At 52.7% G+C, this 18,366-nt stretch overlaps 2 protein-coding genes across 2 annotated transcripts; both read right to left on the minus strand.

The window, feature by feature from the left end:
* Positions 1–3,776: 3,776 nt before the first annotated feature.
* Positions 3,777–7,886, minus strand: LOC119092551 (major facilitator superfamily domain-containing protein 6-A-like). Its single transcript, XM_037215508.1, has 5 exons — positions 7,798–7,886; positions 7,038–7,134; positions 5,837–6,030; positions 5,336–5,487; positions 3,777–3,821 (listed from the first exon to the last, which is right to left on the minus strand). The coding sequence occupies exons 2-5, from the start codon at positions 7,058–7,060 to the stop codon at positions 3,777–3,779; spliced, it is 414 nt and encodes a 137-aa protein (XP_037071403.1). The 5' UTR covers positions 7,061–7,134; positions 7,798–7,886.
* A 1,975-nt stretch (positions 7,887–9,861) lies between these two features.
* Positions 9,862–12,288, minus strand: LOC119092552 (uncharacterized). The gene is made up of 5 exons (XM_037215509.1): positions 11,989–12,288; positions 11,389–11,679; positions 10,677–10,812; positions 10,240–10,414; positions 9,862–9,908 (listed from the first exon to the last, which is right to left on the minus strand). The coding sequence occupies exons 1-5, from the start codon at positions 12,018–12,020 to the stop codon at positions 9,862–9,864; spliced, it is 681 nt and encodes a 226-aa protein (XP_037071404.1). The 5' UTR covers positions 12,021–12,288.
* Between the last annotated feature and the right edge of the window lie 6,078 nt (positions 12,289–18,366).

The following is an 18,366-nucleotide window of genomic DNA, read 5'->3' on the forward strand; positions in this document are numbered from 1 at the left end:
CGCGTTCAGCTGTCTCCGCCACCCCCGTGCGTCAGGATACCGTGCGTCACATAGGCGGGAGCACGGTGTCCTGACGCAAGTTGCACATGCTCTTGCTGTACGTCGCCAGTTCGAAATTGGGCGACGGCCGCAACACTCAGTGGATACTACCTCTAGACTGGCGGGCACCCGGCAATTGACGGAACAGCTGCTTTAGGCTCTGTGAAGGAATCTATCTCGGTCATCAAAAGACCTGTCTAATGGTCCTCAACGCTGGCGTACTGGCCTTACGCGCCTGGCTCACCGCTGGGTCCACGCTATCAGAGCTGGGTAACACGATCCCGCATATGCGTCATTTCTCGGTTTAAGCTCTCGCCAGGTCACATGGTGCGGCTTATATACCGGAGCCAGAGATGTAGCAAACCACTCTTGGACGTGTCTCTGCTCCGTGCGGAGCTCGGCTCGAAGTCTCTGCTCCTCGCAGAGCTCGGCTCCTACTGCAACACCCATCATACTAACAACGGAGACGTGGACGGGCACACGGTTCATCGCAAAGATCGTTTCAACAATAAAGGACGCCACATGACCGTGGAAGTGCCCCAAGTTTAAACAACTCAATGTGGCAAGATCGCACCGTACTCAGCTGGTGGTGCTGTCGCCACAGTACAACCAGCCGGTGGTACGATGGTCACGGTACAGCAAGGCGATGAAGCTGTGGCCACGGTATAATCAGCCGATGAAGCAGTGGTCACGGTACACTCAGCCCACAGAGCTGCGATGAGGTACAGCCAGTTAATGAACCATAACCTAAGCACCATCGCGTCCGACGGTGACGGCTCTTAGTGCGGCAGCTCACGCGCCGCTCAGGTTCTAACCGCTGACCTCTGCGTGTCACCCCAGACACGTCAACACCAGGCGCAGTACGCCCGCTTACTTGGTACACGCTGGCGTCAAACACCAAACCACCACTGGTGTCGTCATCGAAATTCCAATACAGGGTTGGTACAGTGCGATGTGACCAAGTAACATTATCAAAGCCTTGAGCATATTCCGCTATTTTTGCCGGATGATTTTATTGATAGCTTCCGCTAGCTGGTTTTAACCGGTACAAGCCGATTGGCAAGAACTTTCCAGTCACTTTCTGCCAACCCTGTAAATGCATCTTGATTATGTACGGCTACTGACAACTGTAAATATGAGTGGGATTGTGACCTTGAAGCACATTAACGACATTGATTATTTACGATAGATATAATTAATTTGCTACAACCACACTGCTGAAAGCACCCCTGTGCGACGAAGCAGCCAGCTGGCTGGCCGACCAGCGGCAAGGCGGGTGAAACCACAGTACCTGGAACATGCGAGCTCCGCCGACCGCGTAGTAGAGGAGCCCACCAGTGCCGCTGCCGATGGCCACCCCCACGCACTCGAACGACGCGCCCACCAGGCCTTGCAGCGTGGCCGTCATGCCTACAACACCAACGCCGGTCAAGCGCCGCCCAGTGGCGGCCGGCCGCGCCCGCAGCGCTCACGACACCAACGGGTCACGGCCAACCGGTCAGTGCCGGCTGGCGGCTAGCTCCGTTGGGTAGATCGCCTGCCTTCCGATTCACACACCCGTGGCGGGGTGAGTTCGTTTCGCTTAAGACGCTCACTCCCTGTCCCTGACTGAGGTGGCCTCCAACTGGCGGCAGCAACCGCGCTAAATGTCAGGTGGTGTCAGGTGACGTCAGAGGGCAGGACGGCGGGTACAGAGCATTACGGCACATCGAGTTTTACAATAATGATGTTGGTGACGGACATTTCACGCTGGGATGGTAGGAAAGAGCTCACGCAACAAGCACGAGTTAGCGCGGGCGTGAACACAGTGTCACGTCGGTGGCCAGACTACAGACAGCCGCGGAAGGCCAGGTGCCCGGCGCGCTGTGGCGCCATACAGCGCACGCCGTGCGGCGACCACGGCGACAGCAGCGGCGGCAGCGACGGCGCGGCGCCGACCCAGTCGGCCGGTGCCCACCAACCTGGCGGTGCGATCACGCAGGCGTACGCCACCTGTTGGCGTAGAACGGGCCGAACAAGACAGCCGTTCAGTAGCTCCACGGGCAACACCAGCCAGGGTTGGCGCAGCAGCCAGCGAGTACAGCAGGAAGGAAGCGCACGCCGAACGCACAGCAGCACCACCGTTTGCGTGTGAACGGGACCCAGTTTCCAATGATCCAGGCTGGGAGAGGGACAGAGCAGTGTGAGAGAGCGATACGTGACAATGAACAATGGGTCCCACCTGCAGCGGCCGTCGACGCCGGACGTCGAAGACATGCGGGGCCATGTGCAGTAGCGCAGCTCGGGACGAAGTAGATGCGCACACGGCATCACCACCCGTTATACAGTGCGAGCATAGCAAAAGTCCGGGACAGCAGTCACAATGAGCCCGCTTGTCCGCCCCCGACGTGCCTGTGGCTGAACATAGGCCGGGATTTCAGCATGTGCGATTTGCAAGATCCACGTAAAATTTCTGTCAGCGCGCTTTTCAACGTTCAAGGCACTGATCGCAGACGTACTGTGCAGGCAGAGCGCGGCCACGTCAGTATTAAAACCCCATTAAGAGTGCAATAACTGCTACAAACCGCTCGTTGCTGATACACTAGTCACAAGGCCATGACTGAGCACGATGGCACACGCTAACTGACCGCGAGACACAAAACTGAACAAGAAGTCGATGGCGGATCAATACAAAGAAACCAACTGGAAAACGCTGCGCACCGCAAAGGACGAGTAGTTGCTTCTCGTCACTCGTGAATGCGTACCTTTGAGTGTCGCTACAATTACCCGCCAGCTTTAACAGATGCCGTATCAATTGCCAGCAATTGAACATGATATGGTCTTGGTAACGGAAAGTGGGCACCTCGTTTTCACCGATCCTGGCACTAACACATACGAAAAAGGGACCACCATCTTCAAAGCATCAGCCCGGGTATCAGCGTCTATGTTCCATGTCAGTCGTGTCATCTCGTGAGCTTCGAATGAGATATACATGCTCATGCTTCGACAGTGTTAAGCACTACTCTTATAATAAAACTCTGACCGATAATTTTGAAAACCTCCCCAGTCGTAACGAGCAGACGCCTCACCCGATATAGAAGAAGGGCACCTTCCGAAGAAGCATTGCACCAGCAGGGTACCTCCGGAGATGATGCTGATCACTCGTAAGCCGAACAATCCCACGCCAGGGCACGTCCTGCAGATGGCTGGACGGGGACGGAACAACAGATCAAACTGCAGCTGGAGTCCAGCCAAACAGTGGCTCAAAATACTGCGACGCTTGTTACTGCTTGGGTCACTGTCGTCAATCGCCCACAACACCGTCCAGTAAGAAGTACCGAGGAAAAAACTGACACCGGCCACCGATTACGCGTCTCAGCCTAGACCTCATACTATTCGAATACAAGCCTCCAGGAGCGCGTCGCAAGCCCAGCATCCCGCTCTCTTCAAACACATCCCTCCAGGCCCAGTGTGCATACATGGAAGCGTCTCACGTCCGAACAACGGCCGACAGTTCAGTCAAAGCCCAAGACCGCTGGCAGGCTCCCGCACTAGAGCCAACAGTCACGCAAAAGCTCACGCCCAACTCCCATTCCATTCCCGCGGCTGAACAATTAGGCATTCTGCTCACAGGAAGAAGAATGTCCAGAGGACGCCGGTCATGGTGCCGACGACGGCAGCAGCTGAGCAGGAAGAGGAGGACACGTGGCCGTCGCAGCAGCGCCCCTAGTCCTGCCGGAACTTGGGCCGCGCCTCCTTCAGAGACGACACCGCAGCCGCGTGCACACTATGATGTTCAGCACCTGGCAGCACGACGAGAGTGGCAGCGTGACACCAGCCGCACCCGGGCCACGTGTGATATGGCTCCCAGCGGCACCCGGGCCACCTGTGATATGGCCCTCAGCCGCACCCGGGCCACCTGTGATATGGGCCTCAGCTGCACCCGGGCCACCGTGATGGCCCTCAGCCGCACCCGGGCCACGTGTGATATGGCTTAGCCGCACCCGGGCCACCAGTGATATGGCCCTCAGCCGCACCCGGGCCACCTGTGATATGGCTTAGCCGCACCCGGGCCACCTGTGATATGGCTCCCAGCGGCACCCGGGCCACCGTGATATGGCTCCCAGCGCACCCGGGCCACCTGTGGTATGGCTCAGCGCACCCGGGCCACGTGTGATATGGCCCTCAGCCGCACCCGGGCCACGTGTGATATGGCTCTTAGCCGCACCCGGGCCACCTGTGATATGGCTCCCAGCGGCACCCGGGCCACGTGTGACATGGCTTCAGAGGCACCCGGGCCACGTGTGATATGGCTTCCAGGCGGACGGGCCACGTGTGACATGGCTTCCAGGCAGACGGGCCACGTGTGACATGGCTTCCGCTTCCAGAGGCGGAGGGCCACGTGTGACATGGCTTCCAGAGGGCGGACGGGCACGTGTGACATGGCTTCCAGAGGCAGACGGGCCACGTGTGACATGGCTTCCAGAGGCACGGGCCACGTGTGACATGGCTTCCAGAGGCAGACGGGCCACGTGTGACATGGCTTCCAGAGGCGGACGGGCCACGTGTGACATGGCTTCCAGAGGCGGACGGGCCACGTGTGACATGGCTTCCAGAGGCGGACGGGCCACGTGTGACATGGCTTCCAGAGGCGGACGGGCCACGTGTGACATGGCTTCCAGAGGCGGACGGGCCACGTGTGACATGGCTTCCAGAGGCAGAGGGCCACGTGTGACATGGCTTCCAGAGGCAGACGGGCCACGTGTGACATGGCTTCCAGAGGCGGACGGGCCACGTGTGACATGGCTTCCAGAGGCGGACGGGCCACGTGCGGCATGCCAGCCAGGCGCCGGAGTACGTCTTCACTTCAGAGCAACCGTTCATGAAGCTACAAGTGTCAACGTACAAGCCAAGGATTGATGTTGGCCCGTCGTACGCAGGTCATCACCAATTACCTGGTTCGATAGGCAACACAATGTTCGAAAAGCAGGCCAAACATGAGGCATCGAAAGTCTTGATATGAAGGAATGGTTACTGAGTTCAAATACCCAAACCACGCTCTCCCATTGTCGGAAAAGGTGTAACGCGTCGTTTTGACATTGCCCGACAGCTTACAGAACACGACCAGGTCTTCAGGTTTTAGACCGATTGAGTCAAAATAAAGACGCAAGATGTGCCACCAAACGCGGCATCTGCCTACCTTATCCACCGTCCCCAGCCAAACTGACCCGGGGCCGTCTGGCGTCTGGCTGACACCTCCGACCACCGCCACCGCTTGCGCGCGGCCAGCACCACCCGCCGAGCGCGTCGCACGCACCATGAGTCCGACGAGCAGGTAGAAGGCGTGGGAGTAGTCCTTGGCGTGGCGGCCCGCGCTGGCCACGTCCACCAGGTAGCCAGACAGGAAGCTGAAGGCACCCCAGCCGATCGATCCCCAGACGCGCTGGTAGCCGTACCGAGCCGGATCGTCTGCGGCGTACGAGAGCGCGGCGGTCGCAGCGGCAGACGGACACACACGGCCCCGGTAAGCCACGCACATGTTTCTCGGCCTCAGCACGCCAAGCCGCTCGCTCAGGCAACAGCACCTTGTGATCATCACAGGGAACCATTGGAAAACCACATCCACGTCACAAACAAGAGCAACACAATTTACTTTAATACCAGTGGTACTTGAGCTAATGACCAGCCACCGACAGTGGGGCTGAGCTTCGCGTTTGCTACAGTCTGCTACTGCTCGATGTAAAGGTAGTGGAGTGGGGCCTGGCATCTACTACAGTGCTGAGCAAAGCTACAGTCAGGTTCGACCGCCCGTACCAACCGAGCAGCTTGAAGGCGATGGAGTCCGCCAGCGGCACGCTCAGCGAGGTGCCCACCCATGCCAGCACCAGGAACAAGACCATCAACCAGAACTGGCTGGTGCGATAGTAGGCGCCCGTGTCGACCGCTTTGGCGTCGAGCGCCTTCATGAGCGTCGCGTCGTCGCAGCTGAGGCGACAGCTGACTGTCTGAGCGCTGCGGCAGGTCGGACGGCTGTGAGGCCCCTCGCCACCCGACACGTTCCACACCGGCAGGAAGAGGCCAGCGGCCCTCCAGGTCGGCGCCATTCAGGTCCAGCTGCAGTTGCAGCGGCGGCGGCGCCACGGACGCCGAGCGGCACCAGGCCGAGCCGCAGTCGGGCCACTGGTCGCACTGTAGCTGGCACAAGGCGGTGGCGTTGTGCGCGGCGGCCGCGAGTTGCTGGGCGTGGCAGGAGGGGTGCTGCCCAGCGCACACGCGCACGAACGTCTGGCCGCCGCAGTCCAGCTGCACATCAGCTGAGAGGGCCGACGGCGCAGCCGGCAGCGGCGGCAGAAAGTGCAGCGCCGCGTAGCCGACCGTTGTCACGGTCAGCAGCAGCAGGAACACCAGCTTGTGTCGGTGTGTGGCATCGGCCAGCCCGCCCACCAGCGGCCGCATCAGCGAAGCCAGCACGGGCAGTGCCAGGTAGATGGTGCCCACACCCACCTCTGACACCCCCAGCTGGTGTGCATACACTGGCAGGAATGGCAGTATTGGTGCCACACCTGAGGGGTGATGGTGCAATGCTGGTCAGCTGAAGCATACACACATACTCAATCAGTGACAGCTAGGCGACAGACAAAAACTGCTTCCAACTGTACCAGCTATACTTACAGCTAACATGTCTGCAGAGTAACATGATCTTGTATTTCCTGAGGTATTGTATAGCAGTGCACATATCTGACACTGCACTGAACTAAGCTTTGCTCACTTTTACTGAGAAATGTGGTCAATGACACTAAGCCAAAGCAAAATAGCCACTACTATGCACACCATAAGTGGATATATATGAGTTAGAGCAACTATAGAGTAATCATTTACCACCTGCTTCAATGGCAGAAACAACATCATTCATTAACAATGTCTTCTACATCATTTGTTCACAACACCTTAGGCAAGACCATTAACAGGGGTTTCCTAGCCAATTGAAAGATCAACACAATTTGCATGTTTGTACTCACCTCCAAAAAAGAAGAAGTAGCATGCCTTCACAGGGAGTAATTTGGCATTGACTTTGAACTTCATGGCTCCAGCCTCAAATAATGTGAAGCTCAGTGCCTGAAACACCCATGGACACTTACCATCTCTTTCATTCAAGCATGACACAAATCAAATGTCAATGATGTGTAGCTACAGCATACATATATCCTAACAGCATTCACTAATACAATATAGAGCTACTAGTGGTTCCATGCACTGAATTTTCCAAAATAAACTCTAGAATAATACAATAAATGGGTTATGTTGGAAATTTGGTTTTGGCTTTTTAGGGAAAGAGAACAAACATTTCAAAACTAAGGATTGTAATGAGAAGAGAAGCAGATGACAATACATACCATGCACTAACTAATCTCAGTGATGGCCTGAGGCCTTTGACAATTAGTAGCTTGTAGCCCTGAATGCTTTGGGCTTTCTAAGCATTTCCTTCCTAATTGTATGCTCACACCATCTGTACTTTTTGAAGTTAAGACACAAAAAGCTGCTTATATCAACATTCTACTTACAAGGGTGCCTCAATTATGGGTGATAGAAACTGACACCTAAAACATTGTGCACCTGTAGCATAATACCCCAGGGCACAGCATACCAAAGTTATGAATGAAACTCATGCAGCCCGCTCTAATAAAATGAAATCCAACATCTGGCACATGGCAGAGCAGCTACTAGCCAGCCAAAGTAGTATCTTTCTCATCTCAGATGCTGGGACAATGTGATACCCACCAGTTTCTATTGGCCTAGATACGAACTACGAACCTAATGAGCTTGCGATCAGAGGTGCGATTTTCTATTCAGTTGGATGGGACCCTAGCCGCATTACCCAGCTTTGAGGAAAAAAATTCATAAGATTCACGAAAACAACGTAATGCGCACAGTTTATCTGAATGTAATGACTTCCTGTTTACCCATTGCCCCAACTTATGTTCTCAGCCACGCCGTCTGGGACATCCAGCTGCTGTGTGATAGGGGCCTGGATGTAAATGTAACAGGGACAGAAGGATTATTTCCTCCTAAAACAACAATCCGGCCCGACATAGCTGGCATCCACACCTTTCCTCTGACTTGGTAAGTGCGCCGCCGACAGGGCGATGAGCAACGTAACATACGTCAGTAGCAGAAAAAACTTAAATCTAAAATTTTGTTTATCTTAAAAACACAACTAGAGCTACTTTTAAGAGTGCCCGTTTTTTGATACCGTTTTCAGACAGTTGCGTTCTTTTTTGACACTGACCCATGCCCCAAAAATGCCCCGCCCGCGACGACCGCCGCCCAACCCGAAAGTGCTTACGCTTACGTTCGCGACACGCATCCAGCAGTCAAACCTTGCTAACAGTCAATCTTCCGAGCAGTGTGCCATATGTACCGCAACATCGCTTTTGCGCTTTGGACGCGTGTAAATCAACTCATGAGTACATATACACAGAACAGTTCCTCTGCTTAAATCCACTACGAAGTGGATTTACACAGAATGCCACTCCTGTGTAAACCGACTCAGATCTGAGTTGATCTACACCATCGGCCTATACAAGTCTAAATAGCCTACTCCCATTGGCGCGGCGACCGGCCGGTTGTTCCCGTTTTGCGACACTAGCGCCACCACGCGGGGAGGGGCAAGAGTTAGCTTCGCAATGATAATCCTATGGCGCATGGCCGACATTCGTAGGCGTGTGATTGGGAAATGATGGGAGCGAGGGCCTTGAAAATTCTGGGGCTGCTTAAGACGTCAATTTTACGCAATACGGCACAGCAAAGGTCGCTCCAAGGGCATGGGTAGCGGCTTGACAGACTGATCTAGGCATGCCGATTTTGCAATTTTGCGTCGTAGCAGAAGTGTGTGTGGGGGGGGGGGGGGGAGCAGGGTAATATCTGGTCTCAGAAGAAAACAGATGGTCCTTCTAAGACAAAAGATGCCATAGCGATAACGCTGGAAACAGTTGTTCTTAACCCTCATCCGGATGTGGTCCTTTGCAACATTCCAGCGGGCGGAGGGGCCGAGCCACTCGCATCACCCTCTCCTGGCTTGTGGCTTCGGCTTGAGATAGTCAGAAGCAAAGCCGAGCAAGATAATTGTCATGAGTGTTAGCCAACTGTATCCAGTTTTAAATGTATTCGACAGTTGGGTTCTCCCAGGTCGGATCGATGACCCAAAATCGTTGGAAAGCACGACTTTTCGCGGGCGGCACTTCGACTGACGCCAATGCCATCATTCGCATCAGCCTGTTGGGAGACGGAGGACATTCTTAAGTCGTTGTTTATGGGCGAAGTAACCGAGTTCTTCCTAGAGTTCAGGCCATGGTTATCCCTTTGTATGCACTGCATGCATGCTGTTCACCTGCGTGAGAGAATAGGTCTGTCCCCATCCACACTCAGATAAGACCACAGCTCATGTCTCGGTTCGGTACGTTACAAGAATACAAGCTATGTCCAGCACCATCGGCTCGGTACTCCTGCGAGCTGTGTAGGCACCGATATATGCGCATAGTGTATCATGTTATTCCGAATATGCACGCCGTGCTATTGACGTTAACGCACAGGACTTACGCGTCGACATCCATTACAGCCCCAAAACTACGCATAGTATATTATGTTGTTCAGAGTATGTACACCGTACAACAATGCTAATGCACAAGACTTGCGTGTCCACGTACCTTACAGCCCCAAAACTACGTAACTGGTGAATCTACTTGCGGTCACCAGCAAATATATTTACTGATGTATTTGACTACTGGTGTGCAAAGAGCACCTGCTTGTACAGGTTGTGCCTCAAATGGGTACGGAGCATTCCACTCACTGCAGCATTTTGTCCATAGGCGTGGAGGCGGACACGCAGATACCTGGCCACGATCCGTTTTACCATTACCACAGCATGGCACTCATCCGCTCGCGGCTCGAACATGTCGTCTTGCACATCGGGGAACAGTTCGTGGCTGCATTCAGTCATTAGCTGCGCCAGGACACTGCACTGGATACTCAGTGACAGTTTCGCTCGGTCCATCTTACCACACTTATGCAAAGCGGTCAAATGCCGCTCAGCTGCCGTAACGATCGCGTACGTCGACGCTGACGCGATGAGCAGCCCGCCGTTGTCCCGCACTTTAACGAGACCCATCACCTCATGCGACGGAGGGTCGTCCTCGTTGCACAGAAGTGCACCAATGCACTCGCCACACCCGATCGCGCCCGTTTCCACCAGCTTGGGGTACACATAGCCGGAAATGTGGCCAACACAGTTGTCAACGAACCCCGAGCCGGTGTCCTCCGTCGTGAGGAGATGCTGCACGACCGCCGGCATGGGGCCACTCTCGCTGAGCGTCGGCCGCTGCCGTTTTGGACGACGGATCTGGAGCAGGTCGTCGTCACCGTCATCCCGTGACGTGCAGCTCCCGGTGGCAGATGGCGATATGAAGTTGTGCAGTATGAGTCTGCGCATGGCATGTTGCAGTTGGGCCACGTTTGGGTTGTTGTTGAAGCCGCCCATACGTCGGATCCGGCCGAACAGCAGCTCTAGATGGTCTTGGGACATCCTGTATGGCAGTACATAGATGAACCCCTCCTCCAGCAGTACATAGACGAACCCCTCCTCCTCCTCTAGCCTCACTGACGTCCATGACGGTCTGCGTCGCGAGACAGAGACCCGGGACCGGGGTGAAGCGTCCCATCTGCAGTACCGGTTCGCCTGATGCTGTCTGCAGCCGGAACAGCACGGAACTGAAGTCGGCCACAAACTCACGTCGGAGCCTAACGGAAATGATTATCGGTCAGAACACTCAAAAAGGAATAACAGCGACATCTATAGCCTTTACTGAGGCAATTGGTCGTCCACAAACCGCCCTCACAACATAATGTTCAAAATGAATTGCTGATAACCAGAGGTCGCCCAGTCGTTCCATTTTGTTTGCGGGGGAGCGGGCAGTCCACGCGTTCTTGACCGGCGACCGGTGGGGATTGCCCATACATGCCTGAATGGCCAATTTCACCTGGTGATTGGAAGGTGGGGGATGGGGTGGGGGTGGGGGAGCATAAGACATAAGTGGCCAGCTGTAGGGAAATAATGCATACTTTTGCCCCACGTTTCACTTTGGGACATTTTGCTCCTATCGCTTGATCTGCCTATGGGGATAACAGGCGATCAAACGCAAAAGCACATCACGCCATATGCCAATGCCATTTTCAAAGAACATTTCACTAGCATGATTGTTGATGCTGTGTATGTGATGGCTGGTATTTGGCAATCCCAATATATTTCCTTAGGGGAAAGAAAACACACACTTTTGATTTATCAGGTTGTTCTTAATGTTAATTACTTTAACTTACATCAAGTTGTTGGCAGTTACAGGAGTCTTGAAGCCCTTCCCATAGGGGTTGCTGCTGTTGAGGTAGTCGAATGTCTGATCAACACGCAGGATGACGTACGCCGTTACCCCCGCTCCGATGAACTCATGGTGGCCCGACTCTTCTAGGTACAGCAGAGCTTTGCCCACCGAGCTGCTGAACAGCTGGGCAGCAATCTTAACTTTCATTTTGTTCTTTTTGCACTGGACGTGCAGGCGAGAGAGCTTGTTGGGCCGCCCGGATACCCTCGCTGTGCTGCATGTCGTACAGCGCCTGTGAAGGTATCCACAATCGTTATTTTACCTTGGCTGCAGAATGCTGAAAACGAGCTGAACAGGTTCAGTCATTAGTGCAAGAGTATCGCCATGCTCTCAGATTAAGTTAAGTCTCTCTCAAGTCTCTACCCATGCATCTAGACGCGAACTACACAGATGATGGGATAGATGTATGCAGAAAAACAGAGTGATACTTAAGTAAAAAGTAGTCTTTTAGCATTATACTTGGTTTTGCTGGGACTGAATTACCACTAAATCATTTACTACTAAATCATTACTACTTCTATTAAATTTGGCATACTCTTACCTGAATATACTTCCAGGATGCCTCTTCACCATCCAGTTGAAGGCTCTTGTATTCACCAAGGAGGCCTTGCAGCAGTTTCAGCATGTGCACCACATCCAGCAGAACATACCCCTGCTGGTTGGTTGCAGGATGCAGGAAGTAGTTAGGAACAATGGGAAACTGAAGTTGTTTTGGCTGCAGGTTCTGAACGCCCAAGTGGCTGAACATGGACAGGTTGGCTTGGAGTCGATCAGCCACGAACGCTCGCACCTTCAGTCCTGCATCACTCAAAGCACACAGGACAGTCTTGGCCAGTTCTGTCTGAGTCTCACTTGAAACGTGGTCTGTGAGAAAGTAAGCGACAGGATGGCGCCACGCATCTTTGAGACCAACGGCCATAAACACTGGGGCATTTGTTGCCAGTCTCGTATCCTCCACGTCCCCTGCACTCAGAGCAACGTGACCAACGAACTTGTCTTTGGGTTGCGAGTACACATTCGCCTTCCGGATCGCCATCTCATCAACCATCAAGCAGCAGTTGGGGTCAATTTTCTTGGCTGTCACTTCACAGCACAGCGTCTGTAGCACCTCGTGGAGGACGCCCACCTCGTAGCTGACGCTTCTCGTCCACTCTCGTAGCGATGTTGCACCCGGCAGAGAGAAGTTCCTTGAGAGCAACCTATACGCTCTCGGGGAATAGTAGTGGAAGGTAAGGCAGAGCTTCTTGATTTCTTCAGAACACCTCTGGCCACTTCGCTTCTTCCTGCCGCCATTGACAACTTCGTTGGTGAAAAGCGCTGACACGATTGGGTTTTCAAATCGAGATAGGATCACCTCGAGAAGGTCGGCATCGACGATCCGGCTTTCTTTGAGGGCATGCAGAGTATTTTTGAGGCACTTGAGCCGCCTGTCACGCCTCTGCAGCTTCTGTCGCAGCTTCTTCTGCTCGTAGCGCAATTTTCAAATCTTTGCAGCAATCTTTTTCAGCGGACGGGAAATGCGTCGAGTTATTGCACTTGCACTATAGCTATGCCCTGGGCCACCTGGGTGATGTTGGAGATTCATTGGGGTGTGCTGTAGCAGTTGCTGCTCTGGTGCAGGCTGAAGCTGTTGCAGTTTTGAGGCAGGCTGTAGTAGCGCCTCCTCTGGAGCAGGCTGCAGCAGCACCTCCTCTGGGGCAGGCTGCACTTGTGCCTCCTCTGGAGGGGGCTGGTGTGGCTGCCCGAGAAGCCAGCTGCCTGACATGCTTGGCTTGGGTGGAGTTGTGCATGGGCTGACAGGCTTTTGGGGATTTTTCGTGCCACTGGTTTTGTCTGCTCGGGGAACATGAACCATGATGGGATGCTTCCCTCACGCAGCATTCTGCGTTCAAGGTATGGTTCAAAATCAGCCTCCATGAAGTGATCACTGCATATAAGTGCACTCTGAGAGAGCTTCCTTGCCCTTTGCTTTTGTCCCTGATGTCTTTTGGCAGTGATCCACTTCCTCAGCAGGTTCAGGTCATGATGGGGTACCTGGAACAGAAACAAAAAATGCATCTTCAAAATGCACCTCATGCACCTTCCACAGGATTTTTCACCCCAGCCTGATTCAATGTGGTCCACATTTTGCAAGTATTACGCCCAGCAGAGCCGTGATGCACATTATGACCATGTCACCTTAATGATCTGAACGCTGTCTTGCATTATGTAACAAATGCGTATCATGCATCACAAATATGACCATACCACAATTTGCCACATTCCTGTTTTTGCCACAATTGTCACCATGGCCCCATCACAATTTGCAGATGTCTTATGAGTTGGAGTGGTAGTTAGGTGGCATTCATATTTCATGACACAGAACATGCCCCTTAGACGGGGTCATGTTTGGTTGTGTCTTTGTGCTCCAAACAAAATTTGTGGTTGAAAGTGGGCTGCAAGCTGGAATTTCATTGCATATTCCCCTCAGACAATAGCAAGGCAATTTGATAACAAGTTCCATGTGAATTTGCACACTTAGGCAATGTCTGGAAAGTTGAAATTTGGGTATCACCGGTGTGGGCCTCTTACTGCCTAGCACAGTCTCAATCAACAGAACCTGGTACGAAAGGCATACAATTTTGTTATCAGCAGATGCACAGGACATTTGTGAACACCTCTAGCACCTTCATTTAGCTCTCTATATAATATGATGACAATAAAAAACATTTTGTCACACACCTGTCAATCAGTCATTCCAATAAATCTGTGGTGCTGCAAGCAGTGTGCAAGGCCCAAACCAGCAATACCAATTTTTTATGTGTTTTGTACACAATTTTTTACTGTGAGGGTTCAAATCAAAGCCTAAATTCTGGGCCCTATGAAGTATACACAAGTTCAGTTGTTAGCTGAGCTTGAACTGGATCACAAAATGTTGCATTTGATACCATTTTAACCATTACCAGGTTTTCTTGGTGTGCAAAGAGCTAAAACATCCAGCTGTTTCAAGACACTCGTCTGACTCTGTCATTATCCTAAAATCACATGACAAGGAGTGGTTTTCACTGTCTAATTTGCGTCTAGTCTTGGCCAGCTTAGTCTTGTCTCATGAGCTCTATTAACCACGCAAATAGCATGCTTAAGTGCCATTTCCACTTCAAAGGAAGCAAACGCAATATCAATGCCGTACCAGCACCCCATCAGTGTTGAATAGCACACGACAGCCTTTGTTGTTGTTGTTGATAGAGTTTTAGGGCGCGTCGACTACTGTGGTCATTTTGCGCCCATAACAGCTAAATTACAGCCTACGGCGATAAATGACCAAATATATACATATACACACACACACACACATATATATATATATATATATATATATATATATATATATATATATATATATATCACTCGGAAATGAAAATGGCTGAGTTGTGTCAGGAACGCGTCATTGATACGAAGCTTTCGGCAGCTTAAAAACTTCCTAAACACGGTATAAACTATTCAGGCAGGTGTATATAAAGTGCAGAACTTAACATGCGATACGAACCTGAGGGTATGTTCAATATGTGGTGAGCCGTCACCTAGTAAATCGGAGAGCGTCAGGGACGCGCCGCCGGGCCGAAGAACCTCAGACGCTCGTCGCGTAGTATGGGACAGCATATGAGCACATGTTCCACTGTGAGCGTGGTGTTGCAGTGGCGACATCGTGGTAGTTTGTCGTGACATAGTAGGTATCGATGTGCAGCATAAGTATGGCCAATCCGCAAGCGACACAGGATTACTTCCTCCCGTCTCGACTTTCGATAGGATGGCTGCCATTCCTGAACAACCGGCTTGATGTTTTTTCAGTTTAGTGGTGCCCATCGTATCGCATGTGTTCTGCCATTCCCCGCGCAAAAAGGAAGAGATGGCTGAGTACAGGTCTGTGGCGGGTATCGGAAACGCTCTGCGACAGGGACGACGAGTAGCACGCTTTGCAGCAGAGTCAGCCAGCTCATTTCCCGCAATGCCAACGTGGCTCGGAATCCAGCAAAGTACTAAGGTCTTGCCAGCCCGGTACAGAGAGTCGAGACGCAGTAAAATATCCTGTATAAGGGGATTTACCGGGTTAAAGCGCCTTAGTGCCGGAAGGGCACTTAGCGAATCCGTTAAAATCACGTGCAGACTGTCTTCGCCCACCTCTATAAAGCAAAGAGCCTTAATTATGGCCACAAGCTCTGCAGTATACACGGACGCGTGGGCTGGCAGTGTAAATGATCGCGTATCGGGACCACACACAAAAGCGGAACCAACACCCGTATGCGTTTTCGAGCCGTCTGTATACGTAATTGTGAACCCCCGATATGTTTCGATATGCTTCAAAGCTGTTGATCTGGCAACGTACGGAATCATATTTTGCTTCTGAACCTCCGACAATGAGACGTCGACAGTTGGCGATACCATCACCCACGGAGCGGTCGGCAGGCTCGTGGGCGTGCCACACCCCGAAAACTTAAGCCACTCTCAAGAAGAACATTACGAACACGCACACAGAACGGCGCCTTGTTCGGACTGAAAAGCATTGGATATGTGGCGTGAGAACACAGCGTCATGTGTTGGGTGGTTCGGGAATTGCGCAAGCTTACAAGCGTACCGCATGCCCAACAACTGTCTTCGGGCAGCCAGCGAAGGTTCGCTGGCTTCCACAAGCAAGCTGGCTGTCGGAGACGTACGAAATGCACCAGTAATGATTCTCAACGCAGCATGATGGACCGCATTCACTGTACGTTTTACGGACTCAGAGGCGCCATCACATACAAAACAAGCATAGTCTAGTTTGGGGCGAATCAGTGAACGGAATAATAATAAAAGTGTTTTCCGATCTGCTCCGTATGATGTTCGTGCCACACATTCCAATATGTTCAGTGTCTTAAAACACTTGTTACGCAGAGTGGTAAGATGCTCCTTGTAGGTCAAACGCTTATCAAAATGTAATCCCAAAAACCGTGCCGCCGCATTGCAGGGGATCGACTGTCCATAAAGCTTAAGCACCATGTCGGGACACTGACGCCAGCGTCGACAGAAGTGGACGGAAACTGTCTTCGAGGTCGAAAACCGTAACCCGTTGAGCATGCTCCATCTTTCCAAGCGAGTCACAGCCAGCTGCAACTGACGCGACATGGACGCTGCTGTGGCAGAGCTGCACCGGATGGCGAGGTCATCAACAAAAAGCGAGCGACCAATCGCCTGGGGAAGACTGTCCCCAACCTCATTTATCATGACGGCAAACAACGCAACACTTGTATACTGCCCTGGGGTATGCCGTTCTCTTGTGTGTATCTTTTCGAGCATACGGAACCGACACGGACGCGGAAGAAACGGTCAGCAAGAAAGTTCGCAAGAAAGGTAAGCATAGCTCCGCGTGTGCCATACTGGAACAGCTTCCTTAAGATGCCATATCGCCAGGTGGTGTCGTAAGCCCTTTCAATATCGAAGAACACAGCTCCTACGTGTCGCCTTTCCCTAAAAGAAATGCGCACAGTTGAGTCCAAGGCTAAAAGGTGATCAACGGTGCTACGGTTTTTCCTGAAACCACACTGCGCGTTCGAGAAGATATTGTTGCTTTCTAAAAACCAAGACAACCGTGTCTGAACCATCCGCTCCAGGAGTTTGCACATAGAGGAGGTCAGCGCAATTGGACGGCAGTCAGATGGATTCCTCCCATTCTTGCCATGTTTCAGGTACGGAACTATGAGCGACTCCCGCCAAGAGGTGGGGAATTCTCCTCCCTGGTTGAATGCCAGCAACATAGCTTGTGTTGCTGTTAGTGGAAGTTGCCGGAGCATATCATTATGAATTAAATCCGGGCCTTCCGCCACGCTGCGCAGAGAGCTAATGGCAGACATCAGTTCAAACATTGTGAAAGGTTTGTTATATGAAAATTCTTCGGCTGTACGAAAGTTTATCTGGGCTGCCTCGCAACGAGCACGATGACGTATGAAATCAGGGGCGGCGGTTGTCCGCCCACAACGCTCCGCGAACGCACGAGCCATTTCGTTCGCCACCTTAGAGGGGTTCAGTATGTCCTGGCCATTCATATGAAGTGCGGGGTGCGGCAATGAGGAGTGTTGGCCTGCTAAACGCTTTACCCGCGCCCAAACCACCGAAGTCGGCGTTTGGCAATTTAGCTGGCCCACATATAAACGCCAGGACGTACGCTTGGCTTCCAAGATAGTACGTCGGGCTGCCGCCCGAGCTCGTCGAAAAGCGATTAAGTTGTCCGTAGTGCTGTGTCGATCAAAGTCCCGCAGGGCTTTTTTACGCGCACGTATAGCGTCGCGGCACTGGTCCGTCCACCACGGAACAGGGGGACGACGTGGGACACCAGATGTACGTGGAATGCTTTCTTGTGCCGATCGTAAGATTGTGGAGGTGAGTTCTTCTATCGATGCAGGCACATCCGCCGAAACGGAAGCCAACCTGGTTTCCACCCGTGCCTGAAATTCATCCCAGTCAGCCTTTCTAAGATTCCACCGTTGTGGCCTGGAACCGAGAGCTGCTCCGTTCTGGTAGCGCAACCAGATGGGGTAATAATCACTGCCAAAGGAGTCGTTGTCAACGGACCATGTCAGGCGTACCGCCAGTTGGGGGCTTGAAAAACTCAAGCCCAGCGCCGATGTCTGACCTGACGGCAGCGTCATGTGAGTTCGGGTCCCGGTGTTTAAAAGACAGAGATATTCGTCACGTAAAAAAGTTTCGCAATGCCTGCCGCGAGTGTTGGTCTGGGCGCAACCCCAAGATGTGTGGTGAGCATTAAAGTCACCCAGCAATAGAAGAGGCGGGGGAAGCTCGGTCACCAGAAATCTCGTTTCTGCCGTCGGAAATGGAATACCAGGAGGTAAGTATAGCGAGCAGACCGTTATTGCACGACGCCCAAAAAGTATCTTAGCTGCAACAGCTT

This window comes from Pollicipes pollicipes, unplaced genomic scaffold (genome assembly GCF_011947565.3).
Source record: "Pollicipes pollicipes isolate AB1234 unplaced genomic scaffold, Ppol_2.1 Scaffold_3447;HRSCAF=4054_pilon_pilon_pilon, whole genome shotgun sequence".
NCBI lineage: Eukaryota > Metazoa > Arthropoda > Thecostraca > Pollicipedomorpha > Pollicipedidae > Pollicipes > Pollicipes pollicipes.